Genomic DNA, 24354 nt, shown 5'->3' on the forward strand with positions numbered 1-24354 from the left:
TTTGGGGGAAAAGACAGAGTTTTCCCTTCCTTTGGATCTTTTCAAAAATAAAGATTCATTTCAACATTAGAGGAAAGAAGGCAGTATTTCTGTGCTCATTTGACAATATTTAATCGCCAGTGTTACAAATGCAGGTACTGCAACCCTAAACTCTCCTAATTTGGCATTACTTTGACACAGATTGAATGTTTCCTGATGGTGCATAAGAACAAAAAAATGCTGTATATGAAGCTTAGCCTAGGACATACCTAAAAGGAAAAAAAAAACTGTTTAAGAAGCTTAAGCTTTTGATTTTTAAAAAAAGAAGGGAAAAAACACACCTGGGAAGATAGAAAAACTGCATGTCAGAAGTCAAAGGATTGTGTACAGAAATGCTGAATGAGACAAGGCAAAGTCAGACTGAAACTTATATGAATTGGGATAGAGCTGGAAGGGACCTTGGAGGTCATGTAGTCCAACCTGCTGCTCAGTCCAATCCCTATACCATTTCAGACAAGTGGATGCACAGTCTCTTTTTAAAGAGTCAAGCTGTTGAATATGATGAAATACTGGCACTCCTCGACTTATGACGGGCTTGATTAGTGAGCATTCGAAGTTATGACAGACCTACCTTGAACATGGTCTACTTACAAGCAGCGCCAAAGTTCCCACGGTCAGGACCCTTCCACGACCACGTGACTAAATCTCTTAGCTCTTGGCAACATGGTGGCATTTACAGACATCTGCAACCTCCCACACTCACCTGACCTTGTTTTGTAACAATTATGAAAACTACCACTTATTTCCAGTTTTGGGCAAAACCGCGCCCGGAATGAATCATGGGCTTGCTTTTTGACCCCTTTTACAACCACAGTGGCCACTATACAACTACTGCCTTCTCTTAACGACTGCCGCAGAAAAGATTTTACTACCTGTGCTACTGAATTACTGAGATCTTATTAAGTCTGACTCCCAACTTCAGGTCAGAGGCGTAAATTGGTTGCCAACTGTTATTCCTGCAAAAGTAATTAACTTCTTCAACGCATAATGTTTCCCCTCCACGCCCATAAATCCCATGTAACAAATCACAAGGAAGAAAAAGGTAATTTAAAAGGAGGAGGCTAAGCAACAGTTCTGTATTCTCCAGCCCAGAACTGTGTTGAAAAATGGTGTTCATTGCGACTTGTCAAATCCAGTTTGTGGCTGAACCCAAAGACCCATGTATATTTTATGTTTAAATCTATATATAAAACACTGCGTATTGCACTCAGGAGACCAGGTTTATCAAACATTTAGCATCTCTTAATACAGAAGTGGTTTTAAAGCCCTCTGGCTGGTGAAGATTTGTCATGAGAATATGCCAATAAGGAAGTAGAAGGATGGAGATCACTTTAGCTGGCTTTCAGGATGCTGTCAGTGATTTATATGACCTCTTTACTTTTGAATAATCGCACTATTCATTATTATAGCCAGAAAGAGAGAAATTAGAATGAAGTAGTATAAAGAACAAACATTATCCCCCTCACCCCTAGAAATCATCTTAATCAGGGTTGGCAACTTTTAAGACCTGTGGACTTCAATTCCCAGAATTCCCCAGCCAGCATAAAGTGCCCATCACAGTCCTTAACCGAACACTGCTGCCATTAAGCAAACCTACTGTTTCCTATGAGGTATTATTTATTTGCACCCAACCTTTATACATTTTTATAAATAGCTTAAGATAGCAAACAGATCTAACAGATCCTTCCTCCTCCTATTTTCTCCACAAAAACCCTATAAAAGAAGTTGGGCTGAGCTCGCTTTCATGCCTAAGGTGGGATCTGAACTCACGGCCTCCCCATAGGTGTCTTATCGGCTAAACTAAACGGGGTTTTTTGCCAAACATTAGAAGAAAACATCCATTATTATCAATTGTGGCGATGGTTGCCAAGCAACCAAAACTCATTGGAACTTTGGAACAGCGAATACTTTTTTGGGGTGTGCATGTGTCTCTGTCGTAATTCGAGGACTACCTAGCAGTCAGAACAGTCTGTGACATGCTAAAATTGTGTGCCATTTTGTAAAATATTTGCAATAGTTTGTTCATGTTTTTTTTTTAATTTTCTTGCCTGTTTAGAACCTAGGCTATTGCATCATGGATGTAGTGTAGTAGACAGCATTTCTCAGCCTCAGCACTTGAAGACGGGTGGATTTCAACTCCCAGAATTCCTCCAGACATAAGCTTGCTAGCAGGGGGAATTCTGGGTGTTGAAGTCCACCCATCTTGAAGGGGCTGAGTTTGAGAAACACTGCAAGCTGGCTGGGGGAATTCTGGGACTTGAAGTCCACTTATCTTCAAGTGACTGAAGTGAACAAACAGTGGTGCAGGATATCTTGAATGCTGTCAAACCATGCTGAAAGTTTGGTCTGAAGGAACAAAAATTTCTAACAAGATGTTTCTAGAGTCTTTATCTCTTGCCAACTGTTGGGACCGCCACACCAAAGCTGAATCCTCACTCATCTGAAGGTTATAGGTTGCAAAAAAAATGGCATTGGGTAGTAATCTTAGTACCCATATTAAACCAAGTTACCTAGCTCATTTTTTAGCCTTTAAAAATTTAAGTAATTGAATAGAATTGGAAGCCATGGTCACAAAAGACATTGACTCGCCCATCCAGCATGTGATTTAAACAGAGTAAAGTTCCTTACTTAATCCAGTTCATCAGCTCCACTGTGTCCGGGTCGTAGAATTCTCTCAGCTCTGACAGCTCTGCCATTATTCCAGGCAGGAACTAAGAAGAAAACAAACATAACCAAATAAATCAAAGGAGCCCAGCTCTTCAGTATGGAAAAAAAACCCATCATTTATAACGCCCGGGCAGCAAAGTTACTAGCAGATGTTTCTGATCTTTGATGCACTGTTTTGTTTGGCAATGGCGGACTCTCGTTTTAAAACACGTACAAGGAAAAATATGGACCGGGATAAAATCCAGAACAAGAAATTGGTGAAAGGCACAACTCAGATGAGTGTACGTGGTGTGTATGAGTCTAAGCAGGGAAGGTAGCAGCCACAATATCACAACTCAACCCAGCCTCCTTTTGTGCAGGCGTTTGCATCATACGCGCATGTAAAGGAGTTTGTGTCAACGGTCAGACTATCGAACCCAACAAATGTGGACAGTTTCAGGAACTTTGAAATCCCAAAAGCAAAACTTTATACTGGGCACATCATTTCCGCACTGAAAAATGCAAAACCAGCTCTAACTTTTCCCGTACAACCCTGCATAGTTAAAAGAACAGATTTCTCCCTTCCTCCCACTGCACAGGTCACACTGTCCAATGATGAATCGTTATTTTGTTTTGAGAACAGTTCACATCTTGGCTGACACCTGCAGAAGTGTCCTTGGTGGGTGCTTGGCTCTCACGGTTGAAGTCTGGAGCCTCCGCATTCCATCTTCCCTCCAGCTCTTTAGCAAGTTGAAAAACAATAATATTCACAGGAAGCATCAGCGAATTCAATCTTGACAGTTTGGGCTTCATTAGTAAAGCTGCAACTTTCGTTTTGTTGTGAAGAGGCTGCTGGGTAGCAGTGGTGCTATTCTACTGGTTCAGCCCGGTTCTGGTGTATCAGTAGCACTAAAGACCATCCAAGACAGAACCGGTTCTCTCTGAGCTGCTGTTGGGCCCACCTGCCTGCCCAGGCTCGTGTATTGACCTTTATTCCCTGCTTTTGAAGTGCAGCTGCTTTGCGAGACACAGCCGATTGCCGTGTGTCAGCTGCTGAAGCTACAGGGATTGCAGGTGCGTAGGAAAGCCTATGCGTGTGTGCAAAGGGCGTGCATGCACAAAGCGTGTGTGCGCACGCCCGAAGCGTGTCCACCGAACTGGTGGTAAACCTCTCTGAAACCCACCACTCCTGGGTAGGTATGTTACTTATGGGGTCGCTGGTGCTTTCTGAGTTTGGTTCATTTCTTGCAGACATTTCACTACCCAACATCAGGAGTCTCTGTGGCACAATGGTTAGAGTGCAGTACTGCAAGCTACTTCTGCTGTACCCAGCTGCCTACAATTTGGCAGTTCAAATCCCACCAGTCTCAAGATTTACTCAGCCTTCTATCCTTCCGAGGTGAGTAAAATGAGGACCCAGATTGTTGGGGGCAAGAGGCTGACTCTGTAAACCACTTAGAGAGGGCTGAGAAGCACTATAAAGTGGTATATAAGTCTATTGCTATTATCGATTTTAGAAAGGAGTGGGGTTCTCTCTCTCTCTCTCTTTATATACAGGTAGTCCTTGACTTCATGACCACAACTGAGCCCAACTTTCCTGCTGGTAAGTGAGACATTTGTGAAGTGAACGTTGCCTCATTTTACGGCCTTTCTTGCCACAGCTGTTAAGTGAAACGCTGCAGTTGTTAAGACAGGAACACGATTACTGGCTTCTCCATGGACTTTGCTCATCAGAAGGTTCACAAAAAGTGATCCCACAACTGCAGGATGCTGCAACTGCCATAAATATGAGCCAGTCGCCAAGCAGCTGAATTTTGATCACATGAGCATGAGGATGCTACAATGCTTGTAAGTGTGAAAAACGGTCCTAAGTCACTTTTTTCAGTGCCGTTGTACCTTTGAATGGTCACTAAACCAATTGTTGTAAGTCGAGGATTATCTGTGCAGTTTGTTGGGACTGTTTGTTTTGTTCTTGGTAGTTGATATAACAACAGACTAATCAAGGGACTAACCACGGCAAATTATGTATCAATTAAAGCCTGAATTATTTTTTAATTCAAATAGGTAAATCTTTGATACAAAAATTTTCTATTCTGAGAAAAGAGGGGAAAAAGAAACAAATTGAAAAAGACTTAAAAAGGCCCTTACCTTATAGCAAAGATAGAACAGTATGAGGATTGGTGTTACATATCTAATCACAGACACCTATAGGGAGAAAGGCACAATTTTATGTACTGAAAGGAGAAAAAAAATCCTGTTTAGACCAAACCCATAAGAAATTTATCACACAAATTGCGCGTACTTTGAAGTCACAGAATGACTTTCTTTGACAGCGTTTCTATTAAAAATATTAAGCGTAGACTCTGTATTAGATTTCTATGAATTGTACTGAATTTTATCGTGCTGCATCTAAGCAAATCATGCACAGCTAGCATTTTTTTATGAAAATCTTTACATTGTTTTATGCTTTTCATAGCTTCTACAACATCACCATCTAGTGGACCTAAATAGCATTCATTTTCAAAAGAAGTGTGTTTCCAAATGCATTCTAAATACAGTACTAGGAATATGTCAATATTTTATTCGGACATTTTGAGCTCTAAACATTGTAAAACATTCTACTTTCAATGCAAATGGCTATTTGAAGCAGAAAACTGACATTTTGAACAGTGCTGGAAGCTTTTGAAAATGCAGTAAAATAGCTGTTTTTGTTGAGAGCTGAAATTTTGCATGGGAAACAGGACATTTTGAGCTTTGAGCTCGAAAGAGTCAGACACAAAATATTACACAAACCCTACCAAATAACTAATTAAATTGTACTCAATCTGTTTTCATCCACCATATAGCAAATCTGTTTAGGCCATGAAAACTAAACCAGAATTTTATTCATTATCGAAATGAGAAGATCAAAATGTAATGATTGAAATTCCTGCCCAGAGGGAAGTAATTTGAATTTGGAGTTCTTAATCACTTATTAAATTTTGCTGTTATCTTTAAATGTACCAATCTTTTTTTAATGCTTGTTTCTTGATTGTATGCCATCCAGTGTTTCAACTTTGAAGTCGGATTTCCATACAGGTAGTTCTCAACTTCCAACTACAATTGAAGCCAGAATTTTGGTCATAAGTTATTATGATTGTAAGTTGAGCTACACACACTCGGACTCAATTTTATGACACTTTTTACAATGTCCTTAAGTGAACCACTGCAGTTAAGCGAATGATGGGGTCAGAAGTCTGAATCCATTCTATCCAACGGGTGATATACTTTTTTGCTTGAAAATGGAGGAGGGGACATTGCAAAATGTGCTCATATGAATGTGGGATGGTGCAAATGGTCATAAATGTGACCATTGTTGCTAAGTAACCAAAATGTGGCCATGTGACCACAGAGTCATAACTTTGGTGGTGAGTTGTAAGCAACTTTTTTCAAGTCTGTCGAAACTTTAACTGCTTGTTAAATGAATGGTTTTAAATCAAGGACTATTTGTATAATTTGTTACATAACTAAAGAAATAAAAGATCTCTAACCCGTTTGGGTGTGTAATGATGAATGCATTTCAGAACCAGTCCCCAGATGTCACCACTGCACAGGCCAGAAGCTGCAAACATACAGACATGAGAAGTCCAGAGATATTTCATCCTGCAAGAAAAAGGAAAATTAAAGAAAAAGAAACCGTATCTACTATCTGTTCACCCCCTGAAAGTGAAACATAGCTCTTATATTTTTTTTAATTAATAATTTTTATTAAACTTATCAAAATATAAAATGCAAAAGAAAGTGAAAATAGTTGGGAAATGGGAGGGTAGAAAGGGAAGAGAAAGAAATATAGGGGGAAAGGAAAAAATGAAAAGAAAAGCATTGACTTCTAATTCTTTTTAGTGCAGTAGAATATCATAACATTACAGCCTCAATATTTTACTTTTACATACATATTTCTATAGCCACAAATTTATCTAATCAGCAAAACCCTAAGCCATTGTTTCATATTTTTTTTTCATCTCAAGCACAAAATCCAGAAATGGCTTCCAAGTAGAAAGTAACCATGAAACTATTTAAAAGCAGCTTTCCAGGCAGCTAATACAGCAACAACTGACTGCTCATCAGGAAAAACTATAAATGAACAGCCTTTAATCTGTCAGAGGTTTTATAGAAGGACAATGCCCTGGGTTTGTGCAAAGGGAGACCAGCATCCATCTGATTGGTTCTTTGTTTCTTCTTAATGAGACTGTTTTTTTGTGGTTTTCACGATAGATGTACGAGATAAAACGTACCTCATGGTGCTTATGGCCAGGAGCCCGAAGGAAATGGTGTGCATCAAGTGGTAAGCCACGGCAGGTTTGAACACGGTGGTAGATGTGGGTTGTTGTTTTTCCACAGATTTGATGCTGGCACGACCACTGAGCAAATGAAGGAGGAGGAAAGATACAGAACTGCCTATCAAGGAGAACGACTTTAAAGTTCTTTTTAAAAGGACATTTGTAGGCAGCGCAAAGCATCCTCTTACTTATTCTTTACTCAGATCATAAAGCATTTTAATGCAACCGTAAGGGATTCTATGGGTTGAATGTGTTAAATGTTCCCCTGTGTGAACTTTTACACTTTTACACAATACAACACTAGGGTCAAATATACAGAAGCATCGCTTTTTTAAATTTGCAGGTGATAATTTTGCAGACAATGGGGGTGGTATGTGCAGCTGTGTAAATAAATATTTCCCTGATCAGTTTCTTTGAAAATTAGGTAGGTGGGGAGGGAATGGAGATTTTGCAGTATCTTTCCCTGCCACGCCCACCAAGCCACACCACGCCCACCAAGCCACACCCACAGAACTGGTAGTAAATTTTTTTTGAATCCCACCACTGGTGGGGAGGGAAAATTAAGTCCAGTCATTTTGAAACAATGCTTCAGAGATGCATATCCAATCAATGGCATATACATGCTGCCAAATTCTCTTAAATCTGCTCGCGCTCTTAGCGGTGGGGGAGGAACCCTCACAACCAGAACAAAACTCAACCATTCAGAAACAGACCTACCTGAGGTTTTGAAAAGAGACAACAGCAGCTGTTGTGGCCGTGATCAACAGGACAAATAAGTAAGCGTAAAAAACTAGTGTATCTGAAAGTCTTGCGAAAGTATTAAAAGGCAAAAGACCGAAAGCTTCTTCACACAAGTACAGGTTAGCATCAAAATCTCTAAAGAAATAAGAAGAAATACGGTGACAAAGTCTGTGATTTAAGGTATTCATTTATGAGAACTATCTCCTCTACCCTGAAACGTGGAAAGATCTAGGCAAATGCTTTAGGAAAACGATTATTGCTGTACCTTGTTGCTCCGAATCCGAATTTTGCTTTCAGAAATTTGAAGATGTGCTCATCTGATTCCAGATTTAAAATTCTCTATGGGGAAAGGAAAAACGTACAGCATTTATATTCTCTGGAAAGGACTGTACAATTTAGTCCCTTCCTGCCAATCTTTCTATTCTCATGACACAAATTACTTGAATATTCTTTAAATCAGTGCAATGATTCATACGATTCAAATCTACAATAAAAGTACTCTAAAATTAAAGGAGGAGAGGAGAAGATTTTCCTTTCCCTGAAGATTTCTGTGAACTCCAAAATCTGTTCCAGAAGTTTGGAGGAACCACCAGAAGATAAATTAGAGATGTGTAGCTGAAGAAGACTGAAATTTTCTTCTACGCAAATAGATATAGTCCTCTATCATTTAATCCCTAGGGCTTAAATTATCCCATATTCATCTTAAAATGATGCTCTATAGATGGAGGGGGGAAAAAACCCACCTTAATAAAATTATTTACAAGGAATGTCAAGCACAGCACTAAAAGCCCATGGAGGAGGAGTTTCCCAATTCTGCTTAACAAGCCGCCGGTTTTCAAGTTATTCTGGAAAAGGCAAGCAGTTAACAGTACTTACAATGCATCTACAACAACACAAATTACATTTGTTTGGTATTTCTGGATTATTAATTAAATAATGTTAATTAGTGAAACGTTTTATTGTTGTATTAACCACTTATTGCTATCCAACAAAGGCCATTTTCAGCTTCAGACAAGTAATCTTCGACTTATAGCCAATTTTTTAGCGACGGTTCAAAAAGATAGATTTGAGCTCTAATTAAAATAGTGAGCCACAAGGACAGAGAGGAAAAGGGGAAGAAATGAGGTGTAAATAATATTTATTTGTGCTTGCTGTCTACCATTTATAATGGTACAAAACAGATGAAAGAGCAGGTAAACAACAGCTTTTATGTTTTCGTAGCTAGTTATTTTGGCAAAGCAAAAATGGAATACGTACCTGAAGTTTCCTTGCTAACAAGGCTGACATATTAAAGCTTACAAGCAATGATCCAATTATCATGGAATTAAAGAACTGTAAGGTGTAAACCATCAGCAGACTGGCCACCTGTATGATATAGAGCCATACAACCTGCAAAAATGATTAAGAAATGATGCCAGTCACAGCTTCTATTTTTTGGTATTAATGCTTGGATAAAAGAGACTAAATTTACATGATTCATTTTTGCTTTACACCTAACCCAATTTAAATTCATTATTTTTAATAACCCCACTGCATTCAGGTGATGTATTGTGCAGAGCAGGATAGTATCAAATACAGCCAGTTGTGTGAGTCTTTTATTATTTCAACATGACTTCAGTCTGCCCCAATGAGTGCTCCATCCAATAATTAACTTACTTTTCCTTCAGGAACCATGTCAAGGCAGTCGAGGGTGAACAAAGCCATTGCTTGGATCAACAGAATGAACTGATTAAATTGCCAAGTCAAACTTAAGAGGAAGGTTGCAATGAACACGGCTAGAAGTGTCAACCTCTGTAAGAGGGGAGAAGAAAAACAACTGAATGAAAAAGAAGAAGGGAAGGCTGAGTCAACCTTGAGTCAGTCAGAATCAAACTCCTGGCTTTGGGCAGAGTCAGCCTGCAATAGTGCATTTTAACCCCTATACCACCATGGCAATAGAATAGCAATAGCACTTACACTTATATATCACTTTACAGAACTTTACAGCCCTCTCTAGGCAGTTTACAGAGTCAATATATTGCCCCAAACAATCTGGATCCTTATTTTACTGACCTCAGAAGGCTGGAAGGCTGAGTCAACCTTGATCCAATGAGAACTGAACTGCTGGCATCATCAGTTATGACATGTGAAGGACGATACATAGGGACTTCCTAATCCCCTTGAATGCAGTGGTTGAACCAATCTATGGATGCATTTTGTCCTGACATTAGATGCTAAGCTCTTTTGGGCAAATGCTAGGTATAGTATATAAAGTTTATGGTCTTTGTAGGATGAATTCAATCGATGATGTGATATGGGTTTGTTTTGATACCGTTGCCAATATTTCTTTAGCTGTAGTCAAATATTTTAGCATGACATTTTCTTGGGAAAACCTTTCTGACAAGGAAAGAGAGACTTACTTCGTGAGCAGATCGCAAATGTGGTCTGAAAAGGACCGTAATTGCAGCGAGCTGGACAGCAAAGAACGGCAGTGCCCAGTTTTCTCTTAGCGGGATGGTGAATTCCACCCGGGTGGTATCTACTCTGTGGAAATCAAAATCAACTGTTAGTTTTAAGCTAAGATGGGGAAACTTCTCAGTGAGGGGGAAATTAAAACACACTTGGAATATTCTTTGCCTTCTGTGAAATATGGCAAAAAGTTTACAGGCTAATCAGACAAATGTTTAAAAGGTGTTTTTTAAAAAAATGGTCTGGTTTCTAACAGTGAGGAGTATGGTGAAATTGTGGAATTTCTGATCCAGATTTAACTTTGTTTTGTTTTTGCGTTCAAGTGAGAAGCCTTTTTTCCCCCTCTCCCAGAGCCTCTGCGCAGACCCTGCATTTACCTCCATCGAAAATGGGACGCGTGGAGATTCCTGGGAGAGGAGGGGCTAGCTGGTCGGTTGAAATACCGGTTTGGCGAACCAGCTGTAACTTTAACATCTGGTTTGCCTGAACCGGTCCGAACCAGTAGAATACCACCCCTGCCTATCTGGGTTTACCTCAAGGTAGCTCTCCTAATATGAACATCCTGATTTTCCCAGGTAAAACTTTCCCCAGGGGGAAAAAAATCATTATGATAGGAGAAAACAACCTCACCTGTTGACGATATACCAGACAGCAGCTAATACACCTGAAAGCCATGTTCCGCTAAGAAGCCAGCTAGTTGCATATAAGGCAAGGACACACACAGCTTGAAGGCTGAACAGTGTATAGATGTAAAAATAAACAGGTTCTAAAAATCTCTGCAAAAGAAGGATAAATCAAGTAGTGAAGTGGTCATAATTTCTTTCAGCATGATGTCAACTGTTTGTATCCAAAATTTTTTTTTGTAAAACCCATCCTGCTTATTAGGAAGCCTTTTGAAACTTGAAATATGACTTATGTTCAACTAAGACATCCTGTAATTCTTCAAATCTACTGTACTCTTGGGGGAAGAGGTTATCTACATTGAACTCAGTAAGATTACATCTAAGCAAAAATATTTTTGTGTGTGTGTGTCTTAGAGTCCAATCTTGACTCTTGGGGACTATAAGGAGCAATCTTTGCATTTTTGTAGGCAAGATTTTTAGATGATGTTTTGCCAGTCAAAATCTTCTTCATGTGGCTGGATAAAAATGATTGGGCCAAAGTCATGCAGCCGACTTCCATTCCCAAGGCAAGATTAAAACTTATGTTTCCCTACTCCAAATCCAGGACTTTAACCATTGTACCAAACCAAGAAATATATCTTTGAGTCAGCCTTGATTCCTGACAACTACATGAACAGATTCCTGAAATTTACTTGGCAAGGTTTCAAAATCTTGCTCGTATCCTTAGGATTTTTTATTGACTGTTCACTAATATGATTTGACTTGATTTGATCGCTTATTATTATGGTTCCTAGTATGATTTGACTGCTTATTTGTACCCTTTGACTACTATTAAGTGTTATACCTATGATTCTTGATGAATGTTTTTTTTCGTTTTATGAACACTGAGAGTATTTGCACCAATCACACTTGGCCAATAAAGAATTCTATATATTCTATTCTATATAAAGATTTCAGAAGTGGTTTGCCCTTGTCTCCTTCGTAGGGCTGGCAGAGTGACTGGCCCAAGGTCACTCTGCCGGTTTTATATCTAAGGTGGAATTAGAGCTCCCAGTCTCCCAAAGTGGCTTTGAAATATGTTCCAGGCCGTGTGTGTGCGTGTGTGTGTGTGTGTGCGTGTGTGTAAAACAGTGACATTAAATGTTACTGCATTTATGCAACAACCATAACCACATGGGTGACTTTTTGGAGTATTTGCCAGGGATTTTTCGTTACAACTTACTTTCAAATGAAGCACTGTATACAGCATGCTGAGAAATACTTCTTGATAAACATTCATCCTTTCAAGTATATTAATTGTTCTCATTGATTCAGTTTTATTGTCATAGATCAAGCTGTGTAAACCTGCACAGTGAAAAGTAAGAGAAAATGTGACACCTCCACCTATAAAAACCCATGAAAATGTTAAAGACTTCTGCTAAAGCAAAGCTACAAAGAAAGAAACTGAAATAATGTCATTCATTCATTCATTTTCTATAACTGCCCATCTCAACCAAGTGACTATCTTCTTTGTTTAGAGCACGGGGATCCAACCTTTTAGCTTGCTTGGGCCATACTGAGTGAAGATCAATTGTCTTGAGCCTCATATAAAATATATAACAGTAGTTTAATGTATATAAATAACAAGCGTCCTTTATTTTTTAAATATGTTTTATTATAATTTTGTGTGCCCACATTAATAGCTCTCCAGGGTGGCATACGGCCCAAAAGCCGGACATGTAAAGTCAATGGAGAAAGCTGAATTCGCTTAAAGAGTGTATGGTTCATTAACAACTGCAGTGACTCGCTTAAGAATCATGTCAAAAATGTTGTGATTTAACAACCGCATGGTTTAACAATGTAAATTCTAGTATCAATTGTGATCAAAAGTCAAGGATTACCTGTGGATAATTGGGTTCTAAGCACACAACAGTTTTTATGTATTTGATGCAGAAAAATAACATTGAAACAGTAATTCTACCATACCTTGTTGAATTGATGGAGCCGCCAGCATTTGTTTGTAATAAGAGTAGTACAAACCGCATTCTGTTCTGAAAGAAATTTCCCGTTCTACTTCCTACAAAGAAGCAAATTGGTTGAGATGCAAGAAGAACCTTAAAGTATGAATCTATTAATTTTGTTTGACTTTGACCTGTTTAGTATACTTGGGCAGGGTTCACATATCACAAAAAGGCCATGTTTAACTATGTTTTGTTGTACATCCTAAAATTAGTTCAATCCCCACTTTGGAAGGCTGTCTGACATATTGCAAACGCGATACTAAAAACCAAAGCTGTCCCATTAAGTCTGACTGCAATGTTTCAACTTAGTCTTAAGTAGAATAGAATTAGAGGAAGACCGAGAAGAATTTATGCAATACAACTTTTTAAACTTATGGGCTAAACCCACGCTTAATGACTTCAGGGCATCTGTACTTTGCATGACTAGGTCGAGATGCAACCCTATACATTAAACAGGCAAAGTCGTTTGTAATACTTATCTCATTTCTCAATAGTTATTCCAGGCCATAGATCACTAACTTTCCTAGCTCAAGCAGTGTGAAATTGAGGTTGAAAGATTAATCAAGATCATTTTGTGGTTTGATGACACAGCAAAGCTTTAAACTCTTCTTACTGACGTTCACATATTCCTTGACAATTTTGTCCATTGATCAAAATACCAATTTCTAAAGAAACGCAAGGAACTATAAACCATGTTTTATTTCAGATAACTGGGATAGGAATTATAACCAAGAAAAAAACCCTTAATCTAACATTGGTTTTTGAAAGTTACTTCCATGATTCAGTAATTCTTGTGATTTTATACTGACAAACAAAGTCTTAACTGATGTGCCCTATGTGTAAGAACAGAAGCACTCTTGGATGAAATGAAAATTTAAAATTGGTAGCTGGACTCTCTCTCTCTTTTTAATTCTTACACCTATATGGGGAAGAAAAAACTCCAGGGAAGTTGGATGAATTACATATGCTTAGAATAATCCACCAAAATCAATTAGTTTACTCTAATCTGGAATGAACCCAATGGAAATTTTATGAACGTCTTTTCCACGCTCTTTTGTCTTTTCTAAAGTCATTTGTATGTTACAGCCCTCATCCTGTCATTACATTCCATGTCTGATCCCAATTTGAATCGGATAGAGTCCTTCTATTTAAAATAATCTTGTCTTTTGCAACATGGAAAAGATGCTTTTATGCTGGTAAGCTTTTAATCTCCTGGGTTGCAAAGACTTAAGGGACTCTGCTTGTTTTAAAGCTGTTTTATCTGCTGTATTTGTCTGTTTTATTGTCTTGCTGACATTCAAGGCTTATCAGGTGGTTAGCCAGGATATCTAAGGGGGAGAGAAGGAAGAACTAATATCCAACATGATGACATCAGCCCACAACTGTCACAAATTATTTCAGCAAGTCACAACTGGCACAAAGGACATATTTCAGACAAGTGCTGTGATGATGTGCCATTGTTAAGGTTTGTGGGGATACACATTTTCTACCACACAAAGAGCTACAAGGCTACATGTTTGCTTTAATGGCTGTAATGGTAGTCCAATCACAAAGGGCAGCATTTCCCAAGGTTGGCAATTTTAAGAATGGTGGACTGAACTCCCAACCCCAAAAATCAATTCCAGATGGTAGAGTATGGACCTCAACTCCCAGAAGTCCCCAGCCAGCCAGCTCCATCAATTTCGGATGAAAGATCTCACCATCTTTGGAAGCACTTTCAATTGTTTGTATCGGACTATTTTACCCTAAATTCAATCAGCCACAAAGCTTGTAGGTTAATACTACTGATGTCTCCACATTTGTTATGCATTTGGAAAAAAATTATATATAATGTACAATATCATCTAACATATTTTTGAAACATTCTGGGTTTAATGGGGGAGGGGGAAAGGAAGATTGATCATAGAGAGGGATCCAATTAGCAAGAATGCATCAAACATAATTAATTTGTAAGCTGGGTACCAGCTGTATTCTACCAAATGCCACACTTTATGAGGTAAACATTACTGTTTTACATCTGTTTTATACTAAGCTAACATCTGTTTTCCTTATTTGCCAGTTCTGTAACAAGTTCTATTCCTTTCTAGACTCTCATCAATTGTGGCCAGAGCATAACAATTTAATAGTAAAATCCATTCAGCCACATTAACATTAGTTAAGTAAACGAAGTAGTTCTTCCTTACTAGCAACACTAATATTAATAGAAGATATATATTTTATAAACATCAATATGTAAGATGTGGACATAGTTTATTCAAATGCTTGTGTTGCTGCTGATTATTGCTGGTCCTCACAGTCTTGTGATTGAATCAGGTCTAATTGGATAATTAATAAATAAGATTAATACGAGATTTCTATTGTTATCCTACATTGTAGAAAGAGTGTTGTGTTCAAATTGCTGAGTTACTGAAATAATTATCACTTTTTTGAGGGGAAGATTTTCGATCACTTTGGGGCCCTGATTTATCCCACAAGGACGAACAAAAAAGATTGAATTGAATTTGCTGTGATATGTATAAAAAGATAGACAACTGGGCAGCTTCCTGGTATACAAAATGTTCAACACACAGCACTAAGTATATTGATTATATTCTATGCAAACACGTTTATGATGAAGAACAGTAAAATAGGAACAGACCAAAACTTTCAGAATGAAACAGCAATGGTTACCTTGATATTTGAAAACCACAGATCATTTTCATGGAGCGTGGAGATGTAAACAGATGTGAGTATTCCCAAGAAAAGGCCCACAATTCCACCAATGACAAGTGAAACCTTCTTCCATTGTTTTGCACCTAGTTAAAAGTTTAAATTTAAAAGATTTGAAACGAAGTCAGTCATCTTCTCCAGTTACTGTCCATGTTCTATCCATAAATCTGTGTAGTTTTAATGTGTGTATATATATATATATATATATATATATATATATATATATATATATATATATATATATATATATATAATTTTATAACTTGTAGGTTGTCCAGAGTCAACTTATAGGGGAGGCAGGTGGCATAAAAAATTAATAAGAAATAAATAAGAAATAAACAAATAATATTAATTTATCATATACATGTAGACCATTTTATTTCTTTCCAACTCAGCACAGAAAATGGAAACCACTAACAAAACCTATACTAAAACTACTGAGTTCAGCTAAAGACTGGTTGTTTTCTCCTGACAGGGGAGTATAGGTAAATCCTTGACTTACACCATAATCTTACACCCTAATCCCGTGATGGTGAACCTATGGCACGCGTGCTGCAGGTGGCATGCAGAGCCATTTGTGCGGGCACACGAGCCCCAGCCAAACTTATCTGCACTGTGCATGCGTGCACCATCCAGCTGATTTTCAGCCCACTTGACACCATTTTCGCCCTTCTGAAGGCTCGAGGGAAGTCTCTGGAACCCCGGGAGGCTGAAAAATGGGCCTTCCGGAAATACCAGAAGTGCCAAAATGAGTCTGTTTTCAGCCTCCCAAGGGTCCAGAGGCTTCCCTCGAGCCTCCAGGAGAGTGAAAACAGCCTCCCCTGGGCTCCAGAGGCCCTCCGGAAGCTGAAAACGGGCACTTCTGGTATTTCCGGAAGGCCTGTTTTTCGGCCTCCCAGGACTTCAGAGGCTTTCCTTGAGCCTCCAGGAGAGTGAAAATGGTCTCAAACGGGCCAAAAATCAGCTGGGAGGAATGCGCATGTACAGTGCAGGTAAGGGATCAGGAAGGGGGTATTGCACACACATGCATGGGGTGCGGGTGCATTGCATTGTGGGTGCTGCCGTGCATGCGCTTTCGGCACACCACAACAAAAAGGTTTGCCATCACTGCCCTAATGGCATCTGCCCACTATAGTATTAAGTCAGGGTGGTCATAAAGTAGGTCATCCAAGGGACCGACACAATTTTATGCACTGTTTTGCAGTGGTCCATCATAACTTCGAATAGCCAGTAAGTGATTGGTTGTAAGTCAAGGATCACCTGTACTGCATAAGAGAGGCCAACTGAAATCAGAGATGTTCTTTGCAAAACCAGACCAAAGAGATCTTCAATTAGGTGCTCTCTGAGCTTTATTGTTGGCAAACATTGTGGCTTAATGTAACAGAATACTGAAAAAAAGAATAACTAATTGCTATTTCTGCATGGAATAATTCATTTTTTGTTTGCATGTTGTTCAAAAATAAGGAGCCGTATAGTGGCACAGTTGTTAGAATTCAATATCGCAGGCTGACTCTGCCCACGGCCAGGGGTTTGCTTCCTATCTCGCTGTGGGCTTACAATAATGAAAAGGAAAGGAAAACAGTGCAAACAGAACAGAAATAAAATAATGGAGCAATAAAATAATAACGAAGGAGCACAACAAGAATAATACGTTTATACAGGGTATCCCAAAAGCTTCGGTTCAATTTTAAATTTCAAAACCGTATCGAGACTTTGGGGACACCCTGAATGCTTTTTCTAAGTTAATTTTTTTTAAAAAAACCAACTTCATTAAGTTTCAAATAAAGGCAAGATGCAAAGCAACAACACCCCCCCAAAAAAGGCAAAAATTAAAAAGGAGAGGAGATCCAAGGGGAAAACTGTTAAAAAGTGACCAAAAAATTGTTCTAATTTTTCTTTCACACAATTGTGACTTACCAGCTACGCTCTTCTCGTTAAGTTTCCAGTTTTTCTCCTGTGACAGACAATCTTGTGGAACATTGGTACTTTTTATTCCTCTTCTCTGTCTAACACTTGTCATGATGTCAGTAACATTCACACATTATACTTTATCTGGTTCCTATATGCATATTTACAAACACAAAGTACTAAAGGTGTTAATTAAACATCCACTTAACAATCAATCAATCCTTCTTTTCCTCCTCCCTCCTCTTTAAAATGTATAGCAGGAAGTAAAGATTCACACTACACAGAGAATGGCAGGCTTTAAACATTAATGCTGCAGAAATATTTTTTTTTTCTTGCAGAGCAATTAATCATCTTCTTGGCTTACTCCTGTCACAAATAAATTAGAGAAACAAACACGATTATCAAACACATTAGTTCATTTGAGATTTCAAATCTGTCAGCCAGGGCACAAAGAAGATAGAATAAAAGCAAAATATCTTGATTCTTTCTTTCTTTCTTTCTTTTCTTTCGGCTTGGTACAATACAGGTAGTTCTCAACTTACAACAGTTCATTTAGTGACTGTTCAAAGTTACAACGGCACTGAAAAAATGTGACTTTCTCACAGTTACAACCTTTGCAGCATCCCCAGGATCATATGATCAAAATTCAGATGCTTGGCAACTAGTTCATAGTTACAACCGTTGCTGTGCCCCAAGGTCATGTGATCAACCACCTTTTGCAACCTTTTGACTTTTCACTTAACAACCGGGTTACTAACTCATCAACTGCAGTGATTCACTTAACAACTGAGACAAGAAAAGTAAAATGGGGCAAAATTCACTCAACATCTCACTTCAAAACAGAAATTTGGGACTCAAATGTGGGCGTAAGTGGAGGACTACCAGTAGTAGGATCCATAACTATAGAAATGTGTAAATTCCTACTATTTGGAATTTTATCTTGATATACAAGCCCTCTTCTGCTAAAATAATATTTTAGTTTTGTAGTAACTAAAATGTTTTTTTAGCAGAAAAGGGCTAAATATATCAAGATAAACTTCTAAATGGGATCTTCATTTCTATGAAGACTTTTCAATACCAAGTTACCAGAAGGCAGTGAGAAGTCAAGTATGGAAATAAAATAATTATTTCCAGCGTGACGTTATTTTAAAAGGAGAGATAATAACAGTCTAAAGTTCTATAACCACATGACTATGGCTTGTTTAGTTTTGGTTAGTTCCCAGCATTTTTGCTACATTTTCAGCATGTTTTCAATTAAAAAAAAAACATTTGGTAAAATTGATTTGTTTAACGACTGCATGATTCACTTAATGATAGAGTGATTGGGATCTACAATCACATGATTCTCGTAACAACCGCCATAAAAACGGTAGAAAAATTGGTTCCGGTCATGTGAGTGCCTGAGCTTATGACTGCAATGATTAACAACCAAAACTATGTTCCTGGCAAAATACATGTCAACTCACAAAATATTTCTATGGTCTTTTTAGAGTTGCCAACAGAAAGGGTGTGGGGAGCAGTGCAACAGCTTGCAAAACCGGAACTGCATTCCATAAATGTTTTCAAAGATAGTAGCTAGGTGACTGAAGTTTCTGCCGGGCAAAATTCTAACTGGAGAGCATGATTGATGACTTTTGTCTATGGATGTGTCCCATTGGAGAATATGAATTATGATACACCCAGGGGGTGGAGAGAAAACCAGAATCAAGGGTGACAATGAATTATATGTCTCAGAATCGGCTACACCCAGGCAGTGCCAGCATGTTAACTCCCAATAAATCTGTTTTGAGCGTGCATGGTTTTTGAGCCTCGCTTATCTAGGTTTCCTGGAAAAATACATAGGAAAATCCCATTGGAGTAAAACCAACCTTCCAAAAACATTGCCAAAAGTACAGTATTCTGTTCTCCTGGCGGAACCCCAAAATGGAGAAAACTTACTTTAGGTTACTCACGCTCTCTCTCTCTCTCTCTGCTCAGTCTATTACAGAAGAGTTGCTTTGAAGAGCAGAATATGTTTCAGCACTGCATGTAGCAGCGTAACTGGCTGGTTTATAAAAATCTGATCACAGCTGACCGATCCGTGGGCCAAATTGGGAAGTTTTAGAAACCATCATAGGTGAAAGCAGTGACAAACAGCTGCTGCACTTTTTATCAGACAATCCACAGGACGTGACCATAGAGTGCCGAGGTTCTAAGTTCAACTCAATGTTTAAACAAGCAGCGTGCAATAGAAAGGAAGAAGGAAGTGCTGTTTTATCTATTATAGGTGGATGGAAAGAAATTTCTATTCTGGGCTTCCTCTGTCAAAACAGCATTCAGAGCACAAGATTAATGTGCATTTTGCCAGGCAGAAGAGGGATTTTAATTCCTGAAACTGCTACATAATGCTACTGATGTCATGGAACCCTTAGATCAGTGTTTTTTTTTAAACTGGACAGCTTTAAGATGTGTGGACTTTATGCTAGCTGGGGAACTCTGAGTCTTGAAGTCCACACATCTTAAAAGCTGTCCAGGTTGAAAAACACTGCAATCTCTTTGAAGGAAAAGGGAAAGGGGGGAGCTGACTGCCTATTCTGAGACTATATAACAATATAAATTGGAGAATGAATGGAAGGAAGGAAGGAAGGAAGGAAAGGAGAGTAAGTATTCACCTGTATTGATTTTTAATTAAATATTTTTCCATACCAGCCTGTTCCAAAATGATTTCAGGAGATTTAGAGTAAAAAAAAAGAGCAATTCTAGGGCCTATTCTAGTTTTCTCCAGCCAAGCTGAGGATGATGGGGTTGTCTGTCATCCAGAAGAGTGGGCACCTGATTGCAGCTGGGTAATGTAGAATAAATCTCCGCAATCCAGGTGCGTCTTCCAGAGATGCTGGACCACATTTCCCATCATCCAATTGGCAGAGAGACCATAATGGCAGAAATGTTGCTGGTCCAATGGGAAAATCCTAGGTAGGAAAATAGACTGTGCCTTTAAAATTCTTAGATGGATTTAAGCCGCAACTGGGAAAGTTTCTTTTTTTAAAAAATGATGGAAACGCAAAAGGCAAAAGAAAGGGAATTTAATGCCATGTGTACATTTAAAAAGTATAGTTATGTTTTTTTAAAAGAAAAGGTGGGAAGGAAGGGGAGAAAAAGATCTAGAAACGATCCACTTTATATCCTATTTTTACGTAGGTAGGTCTTCTGCGGATATATACATATTGTACATAATATAACCGGTGCTTATCAATATTAGACCATACGGATTGCTTTTATGGTCAGATTTCTTTGTCCTGTTATTTTTTTCCTAAGAAGGCCTATATTTGATATACACATATTTCTAGGTAAAATTAAAATAAATTCTTTGAAAACGAAGGACTATGTTTACAAAAAAATAAAAGGAAAGAAGAGGGGAATTAAAGGTAAAGGTGGCGGGGTTCTAAATTTATGAAGAAGAATCCCAAGGTTGCGTTACGAACCTGGTTGGCATAAAAAAGGGCATCATGGCGAAATGAAGCCAGGGTTAATGGAATTCACTGAGGGGTTCAGGTCTGCCCAGGTGCCTGAACCCCCTAAACTGCCCCCACACAGGGCCCAGTTCCCACGACCTACTGAGCTCCCAAGCCAAGAAAGCCCCTTCTTCTTTCTTGCAGCCCAATTCGTGCCAATCCATCTCGAAGATGGCCCTGGAGCGATGCTCATGAAAGGGGGGCGGGGGTGGTGTGTGTGTGTGTGTGTGTGTACACGTGTGAATGCAAACACAAACCTAGAGGTTGTGTTCGTGTGTGTGCGTGCGCAATGCCTGCGTGCATGAGGCTGGGTCGGCGCAAAGGGGCAGATCCGGATCTACGCGGACCAATTGCGCTCGTTCTTGGGGGAGGGGAGCCCCAGGAGACCCCCCCCCCCCGAAGGCTCCGATCCCGAAGAGCATCCCTACACGTGTGTTTTCCACGCACAGCTGCCAGGGCGGCGGGGCAGCATCCGCGAACCAGGGCCCGGCCCAGCCGCTTCTCGGGCCCCTCCCGCAGCCGGCCTACCCCGGCCCCGCCGCCGCCGCCGCCGCCCCGCCGCCTTGCCCGCCCGGGGAGCCTGGGAGCGGCGGGATCCACCTACCTGCCGGCGGCGGCGGCGCAAGGCTGGCGGCGTTCCGGGAGAGGCGGCCTCGGCTGGTTGGGCGCCGGAGGAAGGGAGGCGGGCGGGCGGGAGCGCAGCCGGGGCGAAAGGAGGAGCCAGCCGGGCTGGGCTCGGCATGGACGGGAGGGGACGCAAAGAAGGGGCCGGTGCAACAGGCGGGCGCTTAAGGGGTCCGCAAATCGCGCACCCGCCTGGGATAAGGCGCTGCCCTCCCCTCCCCTCCCCGCGCAGGAACGAGACCCTCCCCGAGGCGAGCCACGGCTTGCGCGCATCCTCGCTGCTTTTCTTGCCCTCCGCCTCTGCGGGCACAGTTGAGCCCCAAATTCCCGTTGTCAAGCGAGACGGTGGTTAAACGAGACGGTTGTTAAGTGACACCGTTGAGTCTTTGCCACCCTTTTGCCACCTTCCTGGCCGCGGTTGTTAAGTGAATCGGGCTTCCCCATTGACTTTGCTTGCCAGGAAGTTGCAAAAGGGGAACCCGTGACCCCGGGGGACACTGCAATCTGTCATAAATGTGAGTCGGTTGCCCAGCGTCTGAATTCGGAGCTCGGGACCCATTGGGGATGCTGCGATGGTTGCAAGTGTGAAAAACGGACCTAAGGCACCTCCCCACCCCCTGCCATTTGTAACTTGGAACCGGGCACTAAATGAACAGTTTTGTAAGTCCTGAGGATGACCTGGTGCAGCAGATTCGTGGTGGTCTCCCGTCCAGATGTTAAGCAAATCCGACTCATTGCTTTTTTGCATTTGCGCTCTCAAGATTATTTAGATGCTACCTTCCCTGTCCTTCCTTCAACCATGTCCAATTTTTGGACAGAGTTTGGTTTCTTGGCAAGGCTTTCAGAAGCGGTTGGCCATGGCCTCCTTTCCAGAGCTGAGAGAAAGTAACTGGCCCACGGTCACCCTGCTGTCTTCGTGCCTAAAGCAGGACTAGAACTCACAAACCTCCCGGTTTTTAGCCTGATACCTTCACCATTGCATCAAACCGGCTCTTAGCTGAATGTCTGGAGTTCTCAGTCATCCAGTTCATGGTTGTCCCAAAGGTGCTTTTTCCATTTGGACTTTCTGGATTTACTTTGAAGACATTTCACTTCTCATTCAAGAAGCTTCTTCCACTCTAACTGCGTGGTCAAAATCCTTCCATTCCCCATCATCGGAGCTGAAGACGCTTCTTGGATGAGTAGCGAAATGTCTTTTAAAAGAAAAACAAGGAAGTCCACTCAGCCTCTTGGAAAAAAGCTCCTTTTGGACTACCTCTTAGCTGGGCATGGCAACAAGAACTCAGAGTCATATTCGAACTACTGGGCAAGCTTTCTTTAGGCAGCTGTCCAAAGGCCCACCCCAGACAAACATCCTAGTCTGGATTAAGCCTGATCTGTGAACCCAGTTCCTCTGGAACTGTTATTAACCGGTATTAAACATGTGGTTCACTTTAGGGTTCGAGTGTCACATTAGATGAACCCACGTAGTTGTGGGTTTGTGGAACAAAGTGTGATTCAGCCATGGGTTGGCATGGTCTTCCCATGTTGAGTTAAATTGCTAGAGTTCATAATTTCTCAAAGGAAGTAGAACCGTTGTAAGGTTTCCTTGTGCAACTTGGCTCCAGATGTAGAACTGGCAGATGGTAGATCCGGTTTCCTTTGTACTGTTAATCTTCTGTGACCAATTCACTTTTCTTTGTGGAATGCCTTTCAGGTTGCGAGAGCTGGGGAAGGTTTCCGTGTAAAACGAAACAAAATCATCATCTACTTTTGCTCTTAAGAGATTAACAAGATTGCCGGCTATGAATTAAAAAACAAAACAAAAACAACACAACATAAAAATGGGAGTTTCACCACTTTGCTTTCTTTGTTTTTCCAGTGGTTCATCTCACAGTAAATCAAGAGCCTGCTTACCAATGTAATCAACAAAGGAGTTTATTACCAAAATACAATTAGTCAATACATGACAAAACTTCTGTAAAAGTAAAATAAATTATTCTAACTGTTGTTCAGTATCTTGTAAGGTAGTCAAAAGTAGCTCTATACAAAGCCTGCTTCCGTCGTTTCTAAACAAGACAATTCTAAAGAGAGTTTAAGGCATGCAGTTTAATGTGCGGATCTTACAAAATAAGCCATCCTATCAGTAAGAAACAATAAGAGAGAGAGAGAGAGAGGGAAAGAAAAAAGAACAACAACAAGGTCTGTGGTCTTCTACGTGTCAGTTTTCTATACGTTTTATACTTTGGCTATAAAAAGCAGTGCCGTCATATTACAATTCTTTTTCTTACAAAAATATAAATGTATCCATGCTCATGAATATCAACTGGAAAAGCCTATTAAATATATTTTTAACATTACTTTGAGCACCGACTGTACATTTTATTCATTTATTTAGTGATTAAATAAGAGCTTTAAAATTCAGAAACTGGCAGTTACTTCACTTGTCTCTCAAGGGAAAGGCGCCGTGTGAAGCTGTAAAATAGCCTCTCTCGGCCAAGCCGCTAATGCCATACTTAATTGTGGAAGCAGGGCCCTGTTTAGTATAATATTCCGTTTTCCAGGGAAGTATATTTAATGCAATCGTATGGAATGAGCTCAGACTGAAGGTTTTAGTCTACTCAGACAGGAGAGCAAAGAGGCACTGGTGCTTCCTGTATCCTAGATGTCTGGTTTATTTTCGCATCCACTAAGATTCAAGCCATGTTTGCATAATATCTGCATATATATAAAGACCAAACCATCTACAGGCTAGCATTTCCTAGGGGGGAAAAATGCAAATCCAGGCTTGCTTTTTAAGGGGGAGGGTAGGTTTATATGTGCCTTA

The 24354-nt window shown here is 40.0% G+C and overlaps 1 protein-coding gene across 3 annotated transcripts in view; it reads right to left on the reverse strand.

The window, feature by feature from the left end:
- The window catches only part of DPY19L3 (dpy-19 like C-mannosyltransferase 3), a 28132-nt gene extending 6455 nt beyond the window's left edge, over positions 1-21677 (reverse strand). Inside the window, exons 1-16 of one of the 3 annotated variants that reach the window (XM_026719073.2) lie at positions 21529-21677; positions 17443-17584; positions 15487-15611; positions 12782-12872; positions 12039-12160; positions 10824-10969; positions 10145-10268; positions 9402-9536; positions 9003-9134; positions 8489-8590; positions 8011-8084; positions 7722-7880; positions 6960-7085; positions 6216-6327; positions 4834-4890; positions 2668-2750 (exon numbers count right to left, since the gene is read on the reverse strand). In XM_026719073.2, the coding sequence (XP_026574858.1) occupies positions 2668-2750; positions 4834-4890; positions 6216-6327; positions 6960-7085; positions 7722-7880; positions 8011-8084; positions 8489-8590; positions 9003-9134; positions 9402-9536; positions 10145-10268; positions 10824-10969; positions 12039-12160; positions 12782-12872; positions 15487-15611; positions 17443-17545 (1691 nt within the window). In that variant the 5' untranslated portion in view covers positions 17546-17584; positions 21529-21677. Of the gene's footprint in view, positions 1-2667; positions 2751-4833; positions 4891-6215; positions 6328-6959; positions 7086-7721; positions 7881-8010; positions 8085-8488; positions 8591-9002; positions 9135-9401; positions 9537-10144; positions 10269-10823; positions 10970-12038; positions 12161-12781; positions 12873-15486; positions 15612-17442; positions 17585-19371; positions 19633-21524 lie in introns of those variants that run through there. The other 2 variants (XM_087940645.1, XM_026719075.2) reach the window with 2 other exon arrangements.
- Positions 21678-24354: the final 2677 nt, after the last annotated feature.

This window comes from Pseudonaja textilis, chromosome 11 (assembly GCF_049901715.1).
Source record: "Pseudonaja textilis isolate UNSWEBS1 chromosome 11, rPseTex1.2, whole genome shotgun sequence".
Taxonomy (NCBI): domain Eukaryota; kingdom Metazoa; phylum Chordata; class Lepidosauria; order Squamata; family Elapidae; genus Pseudonaja; species Pseudonaja textilis.